The following is a 16,600-nucleotide window of genomic DNA, read 5'->3' as shown; positions in this document are numbered from 1 at the left end:
TTGCTTCCACCATTTGTCCTAAGGTTCTATCTGTCCCTTTTTTTTCCAAATAATTATTTTTTAATTTAATAACTTCATTATACTTTATTTTATTTTACTGTATCTTTCTTTCTTTTTTCCTTCCCTCCTTCCTTCCTTCCTCCCTCCCTCCTTTCTTTCCTTCTTTCTTTCTTTCTTTCTTCCTTCCTTCCTTCCCTCCCTCCTTTCTTTCTTTCTTTCTTTCTTCCTACTTCTATTAATTCTTTCTACTTTTTCTCCCTTTTATTCTGAGCCGTGTGGATGAAAGGCCCTTGATGCTGCAGCCAGGAGTCAGTGCTGTGCCTCTGAAGTGGGAGAGCCAACTTCAGGACACTGGTCCACAAGAGACCTCCCAGCTCCACATAATATCAAACGGTGAAAATCTCCCAGAGATCTCCATCTCAACACCAGCACCCAGCTTCACTCAACGACCAGCAAGCCACAGTGCTGGACATCTTATGCCAAACAACTAGCAAAACAGGAACACAACCCCACCCATTAGCAGAGAGGCTGCCTAAAATCAAAATAAGTCCACAGACACCCCAAAACACACCACCAGACGTGGACCTGCCCACTAGAGAGACAAGACTCAGCCTCATCCACCAGAACACATGCACTAGTCCCCTCCACCAGGAAGCCTACACAACCCACTGAACCAACCTTAGCCACTGGAGACAGACATCAAAAACAAGGGGAACTACGAACCTGCAGCCTGCAAAAAAGAGACCCCCAAACACAGTATGATAAGCAAAATGAGAAGACAGAAAAACACACAGCAGATGAAGTAGCAAGATAAAAATGCACCAGACCTAACAAATGAAGAGGAAATAGGCAGTCTACCTGAAAAAGAATTCAGAATAATGATAGTAAAGATGATCCAAAATCTTGGAAATAGCATGGACAAAATGCAAGAAATATTTAACAAGGACCTAGAAGAACTAAAGATGAAACAAACAATGATGAACAACACAGTAAATGAAATGAAAAAGATTCTACATGAGATCAATAGCAGAATAACTGAGGCAGAAGAACGGATAAGTGACCTGGAAGATAAAAGAGTGGAAATAACTACTGCAGAGCAGAATAAAGAAAAAAGAATGAAAAGAACTGAGGACAGTCTCAGAGACCTCTGGGACAACACTAATCACACCAACATTCAAATTATAGGGGTTCCAGAAGAAGAAGAGAAAAAGAAAGGGACTGAGAAGATATTTGAAGAGATTATAGTTGAAAATTTCCCTAATATGGGAAAGGAAATAGTTAATCAAGTCCAGGAAGCACAGAGAGTCCCATACAGGATAAATCCAAGGAGTAATACGCCAAGACACATATTAATCAAACTGTCAAAAATTAAATACAAAGAAAGCATATTAAAAGCAGCAAAGGAAAAACAAAAAATAACACACAAGGGAATCCCCATAAGGTTAACAGCTGATCTCTCAGCAGAAACTCTGCAAGCCAGAAGGGAGTGGCAGGACATACTGAAAGTGATGAAGGAGAAAAACCTGCAACCAAGATTACTCTACACAGCAAGGATCTCATTCAGATTTGATGGAGAAATTAAAACCTTTACAGACAAGCAAAAGCTGAAACAGTTCAGCACCACCAAACCAGCTTTACAACAAATGCTAAAGGAACTTCTCTAGGCAAGAAACACAAGAGAAGGAAAAGACCTATAATAACGAACCCAAAACAATTAAGAAAATGGGAATAGGAACATACATACTGATACTTACCTTAAATGTAAATGGACTAAATGCTCCCACCAAAAGACACAGATTGGCTGAATGGATACAAAAACAAGACCCATATATATGCTCTCTACAAGAGACCCACTTCAGACCTAGAGACACATACAGACTGAAAGTAAGGGGATGGAAAAAGATATTCCATGCAAATGGAAACCAAAAGAAAGCTGGAGTAGCAATTCTCATATCAGACAAAATAGACTTTAAAATCAAGACTATTAGAAGACACAAATAAGGACACTACATAATGATCAAGGGATCGATCCAAGAAGAAGATATAACAATTGTAAATATTTATGCACCCAACATAGGAGCACCTCAATACATAAGGCAAATACTAACAGCCATAAAAGGGGAAATCGACAGTAACACATTCATAGTAGGGGACTTTAACACCCCACTTTCACCAATGGACAGATCATCCAAAATGAAAATAAATAAGGAAACACAAGCTTTAAATGATACATTAAACAAGATGGACTTAATTGATATTTATAGGACACTCCATCCAAAAACAACAGAATACACATTTTTCTCAAGTGTTCATGGAACATTCTCCAGGATAGATCATATCTTGGGTCACAAATCAAGCCTTGGTAAATTTAAGAAAATTGAAATTGTATCAAGTATCTTTTCTGACCACAACGCCATGAGACTAGATATCAATTACAGGAAAAGATCTGTAAAAAATACAAACACATGGAGGTTAAACAATACACTACTTAATAATGAAGAGATCACTGAAGAAATCAAAGAGGAAATGAAAAAATACCTAGAAACAAATGACAATGGAGACACAACGACCCAAAACCTGTGGGATGCAGCAAAAGCAGTTCTAAGGGGGAAGTTTATAGCAATACAAGCCCACCTTAAGAAGCAGGAAACATCTCGAATAAACAACCTAACCTTGCACCTAAAGCAATTAGAGAAAGAAGAACAAAAAACCCCCAAAGTTAGCAGAAGGAAAGAAATCATAAAAATCAGATCAGAAATAAATGAAAAAGAAATGAAGGAAACAATAGCAAAGATCAATAAAACTAAAAGCTGGTTCTTTAAGAAGATAAACAAAATGGATAAACCTTTAGCCAGACTCATCAAGAAAAAAAGGGAGAAGACTCAAATCAATAGAATTAGAAATGAAAAAGAAGAAGTAACAACTGACACTGCAGAAATACAAAAGATCATGAGAGATTACTACAAGCAACTCTATGCCAATAAAATGGACAACCTGGAAGAAATGGACAAATTCTTAGAAATGCACAACCTGCCAAGACTGAATCAGGAAGAAATAGAAAATATGAACAGACCAATCACAAGCACTGAAATTGAAACTGTGATTAAAAATCTTCCAACAAACAAAAGCCCAGGACCAGATGGCTTCACAGGCGAATTCTATCAAACATTTAGAGAAGAGCTAACACCTATCCTTCTCAAACTCTTCCAAAATATAGCAGAGGGAGGACCACTCCCTAACTCCTTCTACGAGGCCACCATCACCTTGATACCAAAACCAGACAAGGATGTCACAAAGAAAGAAAACTACAGGCCAATATCACTGATGAACATAGATGCAAAAATCCTCAACAAAATACTAGCAAACAGAATCCAACAGCACATTAAAAGGATCATACACCATGATCAAGTGGGGTTTGTTCCAGGAATGCAAGGATTCTTCAATATACGCAAATCTATCAATGTGATAAACCATATTAACAAATTGAAGGAGAAAAAACCATATGATCATCTCAATAGATGCAGAGAAAGCTTTTGAGAAAATTCAACACCCATTTATGATAAAAACCCTGCAGAAAGTAGGCATAGAGGGAACTTTCCTCAACATAATAAAGGCCATATATGACAAGCCCACAGCAAACATCATCCTCAATGGTGAAAAACTGAAAGCATTTCCACTAAGATCAGGAACAAGACAAGGTTGCCCACTCTCACCACTATTATTCAACATTGTTTTGGAAGTTTTAGCCACAGCAATCAGAGAAGAAAAGGAAATAAAAGGAATCCAAATTGGAAAAGAAGAAGTAAAGCTGTCACTGTTTGCAGATGACATGATACGATACATAGAGAACCCTAAAGATGCTACCAGAAAACTACTAGAGCTAATCAATGAATTTGGTAAAGTGGCAGGATACAAAATTAATGCACAGAAATCTCTGGCATTCCTATATACTAATGATGAAAAATCTGAAAGTGAAATCAAGAAAACACTCCCATTTACCATTGCAACAAAAAGAATAAAATATCTAGGAATAAACCTACCTAAGGAGACAAAAGACCTGTATGCAGAAAATTATAAGACACTGATGAAAGAAATTAAAGATGATATAAATAGATGGAGAGATATACCATGTTCTTGGATTGGAAGAATCAACATTGTGAAAATGACTCTACTACCCAAAGCAATCTATAGATTCAATGCAATCCCTATCAAACTACCACTGGCATTTTTCACAGAACTAGAACAAAAAATTTCACAATTTGTATGGAAACACAAAAGACCCCGAATAGCCAAAGCAATCTTGAGAACAAAAGAAGGAACTGAGGAATCAGGCTCCCTGACTTCAGACTATACTACAAAGCTACAGTCATCAAGACGGTATGGTACTGGCACAAATACAGAAAGATAGATCAATGGAACAGGATAGAAAGCCCAGAGATAAACCCATGCGCATATGGACACCTTATCTTTGATAAAGGAGGCAGTAATGTACAATGGAGAAAGGACAGCCTCTTCAATAAGTGGTGCTGGGAAAACTGGACAGGTACATGTAAAAGTATGAGATTAGATCACTCCCTAACACCATACACAAAAATAAGCTCAAAATGGATTAAAGACCTAAATGTAAGGCCAGAAACTATCAAACTCTTAGAGGAAAACACAGGCAGAACACTCTATGACATAAATCAAAGCAAGATCCTTTCTGACCCACCTGCTAGAGTAATGGAAATAAAAACAAAAATAAACAAATGGGACCTAATGAAACTTCAAAGCTTTTGCACAGCAAAGGAAACCATAAACAAGACCAAAAGACAACCCTCAGAATGGGAGAAAATATTTGCAAATGAAGCAACTGACAAAGGATTAAACTCCAAAATTTACAAGCAGCTCATGCAGCTCAATAACAAAAAAACAAACAACCCAATCCAAAAATGGGCAGAAGACTTAAATAGACATTTCTCCAAAGAAGATATACAGACTGCCAACAAACACATGAAAGAATGCTCAACATCAATCGTAAGAGAAATGTAAATCAAAACTACAATGAGATATCATCTCACACCAGTCAGAATGGCCATCATCAAAAAATCTAGAAACAATAAATGCTGGAGAGGGTGTGGAGAAAAGGGAACACTCTTGCACTGCTGGTGGGAATGTGAATTGGTTCAGCCACTATGGAGAACAGTATGCAGGTTTCTTAAAAAACTACAAATAGAACTACCATATGACCCAGCAATCCCACTACTGGGCATATATCCTGAGAAAACCAAAATTCAAAAAGAGTCACGTACCAAAATGTTCATTGCAGCTCTATTTACAATAGCCCAGAGATGGAAACAACCTAAGTGCCCATCATCGGATGAATGGATAAAGAAGATGTGGCACATATATACAATGGAATATTACTCAGCCATAAAAAAAAACGAAGTTGAGCTATTTGTAATGAGGTGGATGGACCTAGAGTCTGTCATACAGAGTGAAGTAAGTCAGAAAGAGAAAGACAAATACCGTATTCTAACACATATATATGGAATTTAAGAAAAAAAAATGTCATGAAGAACCTAGGGGTAAGACAGGAATAAAGACACACACCTACTGGAAAGCGGCCTTGAGGATATGGGGAGGGGAAAGGGTGAACTGTGACAGGGCGAGAGAGAGGCGTGGACATATATACACTAACAAACGTAAGGTAGATAGCTAGTGGGAAGCAGCCACATGGCACAGGGATATTGTCTTGGTGCTTTGTGACCGCCTGGAGGGGTGGGATAGGGAGGGTGGGAGGGAGGGAGACGCAAGAGGGAAGAGATATGGGAACATATGTATATGTATAACTGATTCACTTTGTTATAAAGCAGAAACTAACACACCATTGTAAAGCAATTATACCCCAATAAAGATGTTAAAAAAAAAAAAAAAAAGAAGGAAAACGAGAAGAATATCTTTTTGGAATAGGCACACAAAAATTATTAGCAAGTCAACTTTAGCAATATATAAAAAAGTTAATACGTCATAACTAAGTGGAGTTTATCCCAGGAACTAGGTTGTATCAACATTCAAGCATAAATCAATTCATCATATTAACAGATTAAGGAAAACATATGAGTATATCATAGATGTGAAAAAAGCAATGACAAAGTTCAACATTCATTCATTGTTTTAAAAATCTTGGTAAACCAGAAATACAAGGGAATGTACTCAACCTGATAAAGGGCCTGTACAAAAAAACTAGAGCTAATATATTATAGGAGATTGGGAAAAATTCTTTTATTTAGAGTTTCTGAATCTTTCATTTTATATCTATGTAAACTTGCCTTATTTCTCTTTGTGTAAAAGGTAACTCAGTATATTGTTATGATGAACACTGTATATAAAAGGAAATATAATATATAAGCTTATGCAAACTTACATTACCTAGTCAAATTGACAGGCCAACATAACAGATTTATTAGTATTACATCTTTAATTACACAATAACATATACTCATTATAATAAACATTAAAGATGCAGAAAATAGAAAATTGAAGAGATAGCCATTGATATAAGTGAGTAGTCTGTTCTTTTAGACTTATTCACACACACATTCAGAGTGGTGGTCCATTTATTTCACAAGAATAAGATCACACTGTATGTGTTGTTCTGCATCTTGTTTTTTTTCCATTAAAATATTTTGTGGATATATTTCTATGTCAGTATATATTTATCCTATTATTTTTTTGGTAAGCCCACACGTTTGGTGTATCTTAGTGTGTAAATTAGGGAATTTAAGTCTACAAAAGAGCTTAGCATCCTTATTATTTCTTCCGCACTTTAACTATCTGTCTATAAAACTAATTACAATAGTCCAAAGTATTTTTATCCTGAAATTAAAGTAGATATCATTGTCTTATTAAAGGATAGCTGATCCAAACAAAAAGCAACTGGAATGAAATACATGACAGGAGGTTTATATCCTGAACAGTTTAATTTACATTTCGAACTGTATTATTTTAAAAATGTACTAAATTTCCACCCTCATTACAGTGTGGTATAAAACATCCCTAGAAACCTCTTTTCCTGGCAGATAAATCAGAGAAAGAATATCTCGGTATAAGCTAAAAAATGAGGCCAAACCTATAAATCCCTTAATACTATTCATAAAAGCTTTGACTACATATTTAGTAGATTCAGTAATTTTTCAAAGGAAAAAGCAATCTGACTTTACAGGGTTTATTTTGTAATTGCCTAAAAAGTACTTTCCTAGAAAAAAAGAAATAAAACTTTTTGAAATATCCTAGAGTGAGCAGCTATACAGAATTAATTTCTTTTGGGTAGATCAAGTTAATCACTAAAATAAAAAAGAAAATTTTAAAGAAATCTTATAGAAATAATCAACATGAACCTAGAAGCACACATGAGTGCTCCCTATAAAATCAAAAGAAGCAAGCCTCAGACCTCCAAATTATGCAAGAGTTTCTGCATCTTCCAAGTGCCAGCATAAGGAACTACTAACGTCTGATTAGTTTTCCACTGTCCAAGTTATACAGATGGGTTTCTGTTCCTCCCTTCAACTCAGGCACAAACTTACTATTTCTTTAAATGCTGGATAACTTCAAATCACATGCAAGGATTTTACAGAATAATATTGAATCTTTTGAAACTTAAACCTTATATAATCCCTTCAGTCTATGTCTACTAAGGTTATAAATAATGTAACAAAGCAATAGTAATTCTAGTTTATGAACTCATTTCTTCTCCAACTTCTTCAAATAAACTTGCCCTAAGAGATTAAACTGATTTTATTATATAAATTAGTATTAGATGGTATATTATTTTTAGTTGACATTAAAATGTGAAAATATATGTGCCAGTGTTACAGGCATATAAAAATGGTTCATTTAATTTATATCTGTGGGAAATAAGGACCAATTACTATTACTGTATTAATAGTGCATGATTTTTTAACTTGGCCTGTCCCCAAATTAGATACATTTTTAAAATGTAAGTTCTTATTCTACACTCCACATATATTCATACATAGTACTTCTACTTCTACAAAAACAAATGCCAATCTTTAAGTACAACAATTGAAGAATAGGTCTGTCTCTGACTGGAGCCTAAGATATACAGGGTATCTTGGCAGCCGTTCAATGTGGTTTGATTCGGCCAGAATACCTATTCATGTATTCACAAAATTCCAATGTTGAATAAATGATCATCCCAACAAGCAAATATTGGTAACTTACTACCTGTAGGACTCCGAACTAAAAACAAACAGACCATGGTTCTGTCTCAATCTTCCTTATCTCAACAAATGTCATCATTGTTTATCCCGATGTCAAAGTCAGAAACCTAAGTGATAAACTCGGCATCCTCTCACTTGTCTCACTTCATTCCATCAGTAACAAGTGCTTACTTCCTAGATATATCTCAAATCTTGGCCCTCTGCCTCTATTCTGGTCTCAACCTCCATGATATATCACCTGTACTGCTGCAGGACACTTCTGTTATTTTTTGCTTCCACTCTGGCCCCCCTAGAGTTGATTCTTTACAGAGCAACTAAAGGACTTTTATTTACATATGTGTAAATCAAGGACAGAAGTCTGTAGACACTGCCACACTGTTTTCTGGTCTATGAGTTGCTCTACAGAAGTTTGAGACCAGTTAAGATATTCCCTTTAACAAAGATATTTGCTTATTCTGTCTTATTATGCCCACAAAATTTTCCTTATCTTTTCTCTCTTATTGAACTTTTGTGCCTTCCAATCTGCAAACTGAAGCTTTTATCTCTTTTAGAAAATGTTTCTATATTATCTTTATGCTTTTTTTCAGTTCCTTTCTTCAGTTTTCTTTACAACCTTTCTGCTGACTTCACTACCTTTCTGCTTCTTTACAATCATTATTTATTGTCCTCAGACATTTTGATTTGTGATTTCCTCAAGGTTAACCTTTGTCATTGAATTTTTTCAGTCTTATGTATGTTTGTATGTATATGTGTAACATTTGCCTTTCATTAGGTAAAGTTTCAAATCCTTCTTCAGTTTCTTGAGTGCTACCAATGCACTATCTCTGATTGTCTTTTCTGAACTCTTAACAGTGCTTCTTTGAGCACCTGTTAAGAGAAGAACCATATTATTTTTCACTTCCTTGAGATAAAAGAGTATATGAACTTTGTGTTTATTTAGGTAATTCTTCCATAAAGCATGTTCCTCTGTCTTTTCCTTATGTTATTTCTCTCTTTTTTCAGCTTTTATATGTAAGCCTTTTCTCTTTAGTACTCACCTTTAAATGGGGCATTTCCTGCTGAAGCAAAAGTGGAGAAAGCCAAGAAGAAACAGGTTGATTTGAGAACTTCTGTAGAGACTCATGCAGCTTCTTACCAAACTCTCTCCACTTTCTTTTCCTCCTGGGTATTAATTTTAAACTTTCAGGTAGTGGTGTAGCTCCCACCTTCTGCCCTTTCAGATACAGACTGCAAGCTCCTCACCAGTGGCTCCCATATCCTCTTTTCCTTCCCCCTCCTTTACCTAAAGGAGCATCTCTGGGTTGGAAGGCTGGCTAGAGAATATTAGAAATGGCTTGCCACCAAAGACTCTCTTTCCATATGCCTTCAGTTACTCCGAGGGCCTGCAGTAGAATCCCTCTCTTATGGGATATACTCCTCCTCTCCAAGAGACCGTCCACATCCACTCAACAGCCTTTCAGGATGCTAATGCTCATGGCAAACACATAGAAGATTCTCCCTGTCCCCATGACTTCCCAACAACCGCCATGTGTCCATCACTGCTCTGAACTGGGGGTTGCAGAGTTTTATTTTAGAAGGGCTTGTTCTCTGTTATTCCTTTTCTTGTTAGTTTTTGTTGAGTTAGAAGAAGGGCAATATCCTGCTATTTTCAATACGAGTTCCTATAATCGACTATGTTTTAGGTAAATTTTTTGGATTGTTTAGGAACGGCTTGTGTTCACATAGTGTGAACTACAGTTAAACTTTGCAACGATCTGGTTAACTTGGTCAATGCAGACAGCCAAGATAAATTTGTGTTTAATAATTTATACTAATCAGATGAACCAAATCTCCTTTTCATTTTGTGCTATACAGAAGGCCTGCAAATAACATTCTACTGACAGTATCTTCCTCTCAGGATACACCTGAGGAACTAGCCATGCCTGCCTGGTTTCAGATAAGATTCAACTTCTCTACATGATTCATGTGCAGTCTGATTGAAGGATTAAATATTTCTGAATACTAATCCCATTTGACAAGGACAGGCACGAATACTTGTTTTGCAGGGACTGACTCAGGGTCTATACTGCTCTTTCTTTATTTAAGTCCCTGTCTTGTGTCCTAGCTAGGTCCTGACTCTGTCACGTATGTCACAATTTCCATGCCTCTCACACTGCTTGGAATGGAGCAGAGGCCCAGCATCAGTCTATTACTATTGTCTATAATAAAGCAAAAGATGGATTTAAATAAGCAAATTTCTTCTGCCGTACTTCCAATTTTGAAACATCTGGAGTAGTTTAAAAGCCTAATTTCTAAAAATCAAGCAACATAAATTAATAATTATACAAATTTTAATATATTTTGAAAATTTTAAAATATATTTGAAAATCTAAAAGACCCAAAGTATTATTCTTAAATAAAATACCCTTCTAATTAGAGTGAATGTGTAACATAGTAAAGATTTAAAAAGAAGAACCTATTTGTAAAAAAATAATACAACATATGCACGTGACAGTTTATGACATATATATTTAAAGTTTGTAGATATTCTTGGAAAAGAGCTTAATGCCACTTTTATTACCTTTAATTCACTCATTTTTATGCTAGCTTAGATTTTAAGGCTTATGTGAGCCAACTTTAGTCCTTCAATGTTTAATAAAATGAAGAATGTACAAGACTAAATGTAGATTAGACTTAGGCATAAGGGCTAGAACTGAAATGCTCTATATATGAAAGAAGCAAGAATCATTATGATTGACCTCATAGTACCCTAGGAAGGTATACTCTTCTGACACTGCTTATTTGAGTACAGAAAGTCATGACAGCAACAGTGAAAAGTAAAAAGTTTACTAGTTTCCTCACAGCTTAGTTCTTGTTGGGTTTTTTTTTTGCAGTACGCGGGCCTCTCACTGTTGTGGCCTCTCCCGTTGTGGAGCACCGGCTCTGGAGGTGCAGGCTCGGCGGCCATGGCTCACGGGCCTAGCTGCTCCGTGGCATGTGGGATCTTCCTGGACTGGAGCACGAACCCGCGTCCCCTGCACCGGCAGTCAGACTCTCAACCACTGCGCCACCAGAGAAGTCCCACAGCTTAGTTTTTTTAAAATGTCATCTTAATTTTCTGTTGGCCCTCATTTTTCACATTTATTTGGTTTACTACAAGACCTTATTTCATCCCCTCCTAAGCCATAGATAAAGTAATTCACTAATTGCATCAGCTACAGGATAATTTTATATTTAGAACTTCAGAAATGTCCTCCCTTGGCTAATATAAACCATGTTTTAAAACCAATATTAAACTGGCTATCATCTACACAGCTGAAATTTATTTTTAACTCCACAAAAATTTTCAGTTACACTATAAAAAAGATCACTATTATAAAAAAGAAGTCTGACATGTGTGTATCATGTTTTATTATCTTATATTTTTACGCCCTATTATCTTCCAAATTAATTTGGCAGAGTATTTGGGAAACAGTCTAGGAATTTAAAGGAAAAAATGAAATCACAGTAAGATGGAGTCTTAAAATAGCCTGAACTGAGGATTAGTGTTTAATTGAGAACTTTCTGACGATGCCATGATTTTGAAATAAAGCAGAACTTTTTCAACTTTTCCAGACCTTTTAACAATGTGGCAAATTTCATTTTGCTCCTGTGGCTGTATTAATCCATTATACTCTTGGGCAAATGGAGCCCAAAACTTATCTCTACTACATAAACAAATTCAAACAAATAAGCCTTCAGACATTACTCAATCCTGAAGGACATTCAGGAAGTTTGAGATCAGATCACACACTTTTTGTAATTGTGTTCAGAAAAACTAGGCCTCTCTGACAAAATATCAAGGTAAAGAAGCCTAAGTACAAATATAGAAGATAAGGAGAGTCAATAATTTGCGATGTTTTGGTTGAAGTTGAGGGCTTTTCTCAACCTGGACTATTTCTACGAAACAGTGGTTTTTGGAAGTATTTTAATATCAATTCCATTTATTAATTCAAAAGATATTTACTGAGTAGCTACTGCATGTTAGAATGCCTCAGAGACATTAACGAATAAAACAGATTTCTGCCCAAATGGAGCTTACATTCTATCTGGGGGACAGTAAAAGCAATAAAGACCATAAGCAAGTGCGTTAGAAGGTGATAAGTGCTAGAGAATAAACAAAAATTATTACTCTGGTAAATCTAGTCAGTATTAATCTAGTAGATCTATACAGCATTTTATCTGTAATAGTAATCCATTAAATTACATAAATTATACAGTAATCTATACCTAACCTAGGAATTCTATGTAGTATGGTAAATACTATATACTATATAGTATAGTGTATCTTTTATAGAAAAAACTTGCTTTATCAGGAACTCTATAGAATCATACCGATAATCATATCAATGATTTAGAATGTTGTTATCCATAGTAAACAACAGATTAAAAATGACATTTAACCCAAACTTCATATTTGTTGTGGTTGGTATTAATCCAAGAGACAAAATACTCACAAAACCATTCTAAGTCCACAGCTGACAAGGCTTTTACATGCAAGTAAACATAAAGTTGTGAATCTGCTGGGTTATATGGTCATCTCTTGGGTATCCCGGTAGTTTTGATTTGAAAAGAGTTTAGATACAGATCATTTTTTAAACTACCTTTTTTTTTTTTTGCGGTACGCGGGCCTCTCACTGCTGTGGCCTCTCCCGTTGCGGAGCACAGGCTTGGGACGTGCAGGCTCAGCGGCCATGGCTCACGGGCCCAGCCGCTCCGCAGCATGTGGGATCTTCCCGGACTGGGGCACGAACCCGTGTCCCCTGCATCGGCAGGTGGACTCTCAACCACTGCGCCACCAGGGAAGCCCTAAACTACCTTTTATAAAACTACAAAACTAACACAAATCTTTGGAGGCCACTATCGGAGATACACTTACCAAATTACACAGAGCACTCAGATTTTATTATTCAATGGATTGAGGTTATATACAGGCTCCCCACACTACAATTTTCGTTTGGGTTTTAGGGCACTGGCCTGGTTTTCTGCAATATACCATTTACATGGGCTGGATAGGTAACCTCTCTACCTCTGACACTGGTTACTAACATCAGTCTGAAAGATTTCCCATCTAACTTTGTACATGATTTAATTAGAACAAATAAACCTAACTCTCATGACAAGTATGAGTAACATCATTTCTGTGAATAATACAAAAGTACTTTCCAGTTTCCTGTGATCCTACCACCATTTGAAAGCTCATTATGGCACTCTGTTCCAAGCTCTAAAAACGTGTTTAATCCATATGACGTCAGAGAAGTTGCCAAAAAAGGCTAAGAATCATGGTGGCTGAAAAGTAATTATCCAGTTAAGTATTTAACAATTTCCGGCTATTTGGTTTAAAGTTTATGGTTGTAGCATCCTCAGGGCCCCAATCTAACCCTGATATGTGGTTAGGAAGATTGCCTGGAGACAAGATTGTAACCAACTGGTTATAAGCTCAGAAATAACTACAGTCATGGATGGAGTTAATACTTTGTCTCTGAAGATACTATTAATAACAATACCGGACGGCTCACTTCTCCCTGTCACCTGGGTTCAGGTTCTTATATGTTGAATGAGATTGGAAAGACAGAAAAACTGTGTCGCCTGGGTATTTACATATGCAAAGTTTGAGGGGCTGTAGCAGGGAGTGTGTAGCACCATCTGGATGAAGACATGGAATGGCTTATCCTCTGACTGTATTGAATATTTTTAATTGTATTTTAAAAATTTTCCCCAGTTTTTCATACTTTTCATATATCTCTTCTCCTTTTTGGTCAATTGAAAAATATTTATTAGGTGGCTAGAAGGTAAGCCATCTCTAGTCAGGCTTGCTGATGAGGCTCCTCTTGGAAACAGTATTGGGTTAAAGGTTCCCATCCACAGTGCCAGATTCTCCCAGCGCACTGAAAGGAGCCCAGACACATGGGTGACTCTGTGCACACAGGCTGAAGGCTAACTCACCTTGGCAAGCTCCAGTGCGGATGTTGGGGATGAAGCCCCGCCGGCAGGGCTGAGGCTGGGCAGGACACATCTCACAGGGGTGGCCCCAGGCCCGTCCAATGGTGGCACAGCACAGAGTCTTTGTGCAGACAATGCCTGTCAGCTGCCCTTGGCACATCTGGTTGTTGACCTGAGTGAAACATGGGCCTGTCCTGTAATCTGGAATGTGAAAGAAGACAGGAAGACAGGTTTTATGATCACACACCAATCTTACACCAGGACCTCCAAATACATAAAACAGAGACTCTTCTGATGAAAACATCGCACAACAAGAGGCCAATGTGTTTGATTTTGAAAATTCTTAATTTTTCAATATTCAGAAGTGCATTACAAGAATTCAATGTATTCTACCCTAGACACTGTAAATAGATGGCTCAAGGGTTGTGTCTGGGACACAGATGTGTTTTCTTGGCCGCCTAATGTTTTAAAAGAATTTAAATGAGTAGCCAACATTTTTAAATGGGGAAATTTCACATGAAATTTATATTTCTGTCTTTTCTTAAAAAGTTGGAAGTTCTAGCCATGCTAGGCCTGACATGTTGCATGGCAGTAGTGGAGTGAAGTGTGTCCCCTCTATGACAGCACCGCCACAGCCACTCAGCCCTCTTCACTCACTGGTGTGCGCCACCTGTGCCCTGATGGTACCTGCTTTAGTGGCTCCTCTTTACCGAGAAAAATTTCTTCTTTCACTAGGTGGTCAAGAGTTCAGAAAATCAAAACAGAACCAATGAAGATATACCCTTCCATATCACGTCTATATTTGGGCAGTCCAGAATGTCTACAATCATTTAGTTCTAACAATTGATTTCTGTTTCCTTGTCAGTCTGTTTAGTTCTATGTGTAGCTCAGCTTGGAACACAGTACTAATAAGGCCCATGGTCATGGATTCTTTCCAAGTTAATATTATATGATCTCTGTTCTCTAGAAGATGATTGTACAATTGTCCAGCTCGGTTATGATGATGATAAAAACGTTAGCAAATGTGTGTCACTTATGATCTACACGCAGACTCTTCTATGAATATTAAGGACAGCTATTATGACCCTTGGGTCACAAAGTGGTTCATGGACCAGCAACAAATGCATCACTCAGGAGCTGGTTAGAAATGCAGACTGAGGCCTCATACCAGACACACTGACTTAGAATATGCATTTAACAAGATATTTAGGAGATCCATACACACCTTACAGTTTAAGAAGGACTGATCCAGACTACAAGCAACTTGAAAGCTGCGCATTTCTATTATATCTCTCTTCCTGCTATAATTTACTTAAATGACTCTTTAAGATGATCAGTATATGTATATTATTTTAAGCAGAACTGAATTATTAATGGATTTTTAATTTGTTGCTTGTGTTTTGAAAGACACAGAAAATCAGAGAAAGGTCAGTTTCCCAAAGACTGACGAATTAAATGATTAACATTTGTTATAAAGTTACAACAGAAATATGTGAAAAAGCTTTTCCCCCATTTACAGAGATTTGTATGCATACAGTTTATTAACTCTTGGGAATGTAAGAGGATAGTCAGGATTTCCTGATAAGCCTTAATGCAAATGACATAATTCCATTTGAAGGGGAAAGCCAGAACAAGTTTATTTCAGATTTTTGTAAGAACAAAACAATGTTACATTCCATGGAAGAACAGTCAATAATGTTGGTAAGATTTTTATGAAAAACTGTTCCTGGGAAATATCAAACTTGGATATAATTTAACATTCAAAATGTTAAACAAGAACAACTTAGATTTCATCTAAATGCTACAGTATGACAAAAATACACCTTAGAGCCACATAAAATTTCTGTTTCCTAATGAAGAATGAGGCTTTGTCAGATACAAGAACATTTTAAAAGTTCAATATAAAGGGAAAAAATCTAAAATAGGTAACTTTTTTAGCAAGCTGGCTTAACATTCTGTTACTCTGCAACTGAACTTCAACAAAAATAGCTCATTTTAATCCATTACACAAGAACAGATGTGCTGGCTGCAAATCACGTTTTTGAAGAAGACAATCTTTGTATTATACATGTAGATATGTCAACCTTGTAAAGAAGCATGCTTCCCATACCACAAATTGCCAGGTCATAAATTTTTTAAACCTACTCTATTGTCCTTCAGGCAACACGTTATTTTGCCATTTTAAATAAATATTAGACTTACGATAAATTGTATCACGTTCTGAACAAGTAGGGAAAAGCCTACTTTTCACCAAGTCTCTTTTTCTGTTTTTTTTTTTCATAGATTCATGCATATATACCTACGTTCACATTCTGTACCCTTTTAGGATTCCCAGAGAGAAGCCTGCATAGCCTCTCTCATAATCTCATTCTTAAGTAAACCAGTTTGTCAGGAAATGCCTTCCTTCTAACTACAGC

At 36.6% G+C, this 16,600-nt stretch overlaps 1 protein-coding gene across 1 annotated transcript in view; it reads right to left on the bottom strand.

The window, feature by feature from the left end:
- The window catches only part of FBN2 (fibrillin 2), a 240,178-nt gene that overhangs the window by 162,187 nt on the left and 61,391 nt on the right, over positions 1-16,600 (bottom strand). Inside the window, exon 6 of the mRNA XM_027098697.1 lies at positions 14,187-14,384. Coding sequence (XP_026954498.1) covers positions 14,187-14,384 — 198 coding nt within the window. The remainder of the gene's footprint in view (positions 1-14,186; positions 14,385-16,600) is intronic.

Source organism: Aethalodelphis obliquidens, unplaced genomic scaffold, assembly GCF_003676395.1.
Source record: "Aethalodelphis obliquidens isolate GAN/ISIS:26980383/991018 unplaced genomic scaffold, ASM367639v1 scaffold4, whole genome shotgun sequence".
Classification (NCBI taxonomy): Eukaryota; Metazoa; Chordata; class Mammalia; order Artiodactyla; family Delphinidae; genus Aethalodelphis; species Aethalodelphis obliquidens.
This window is presented reverse-complemented; position numbering and strand designations above follow the sequence as displayed.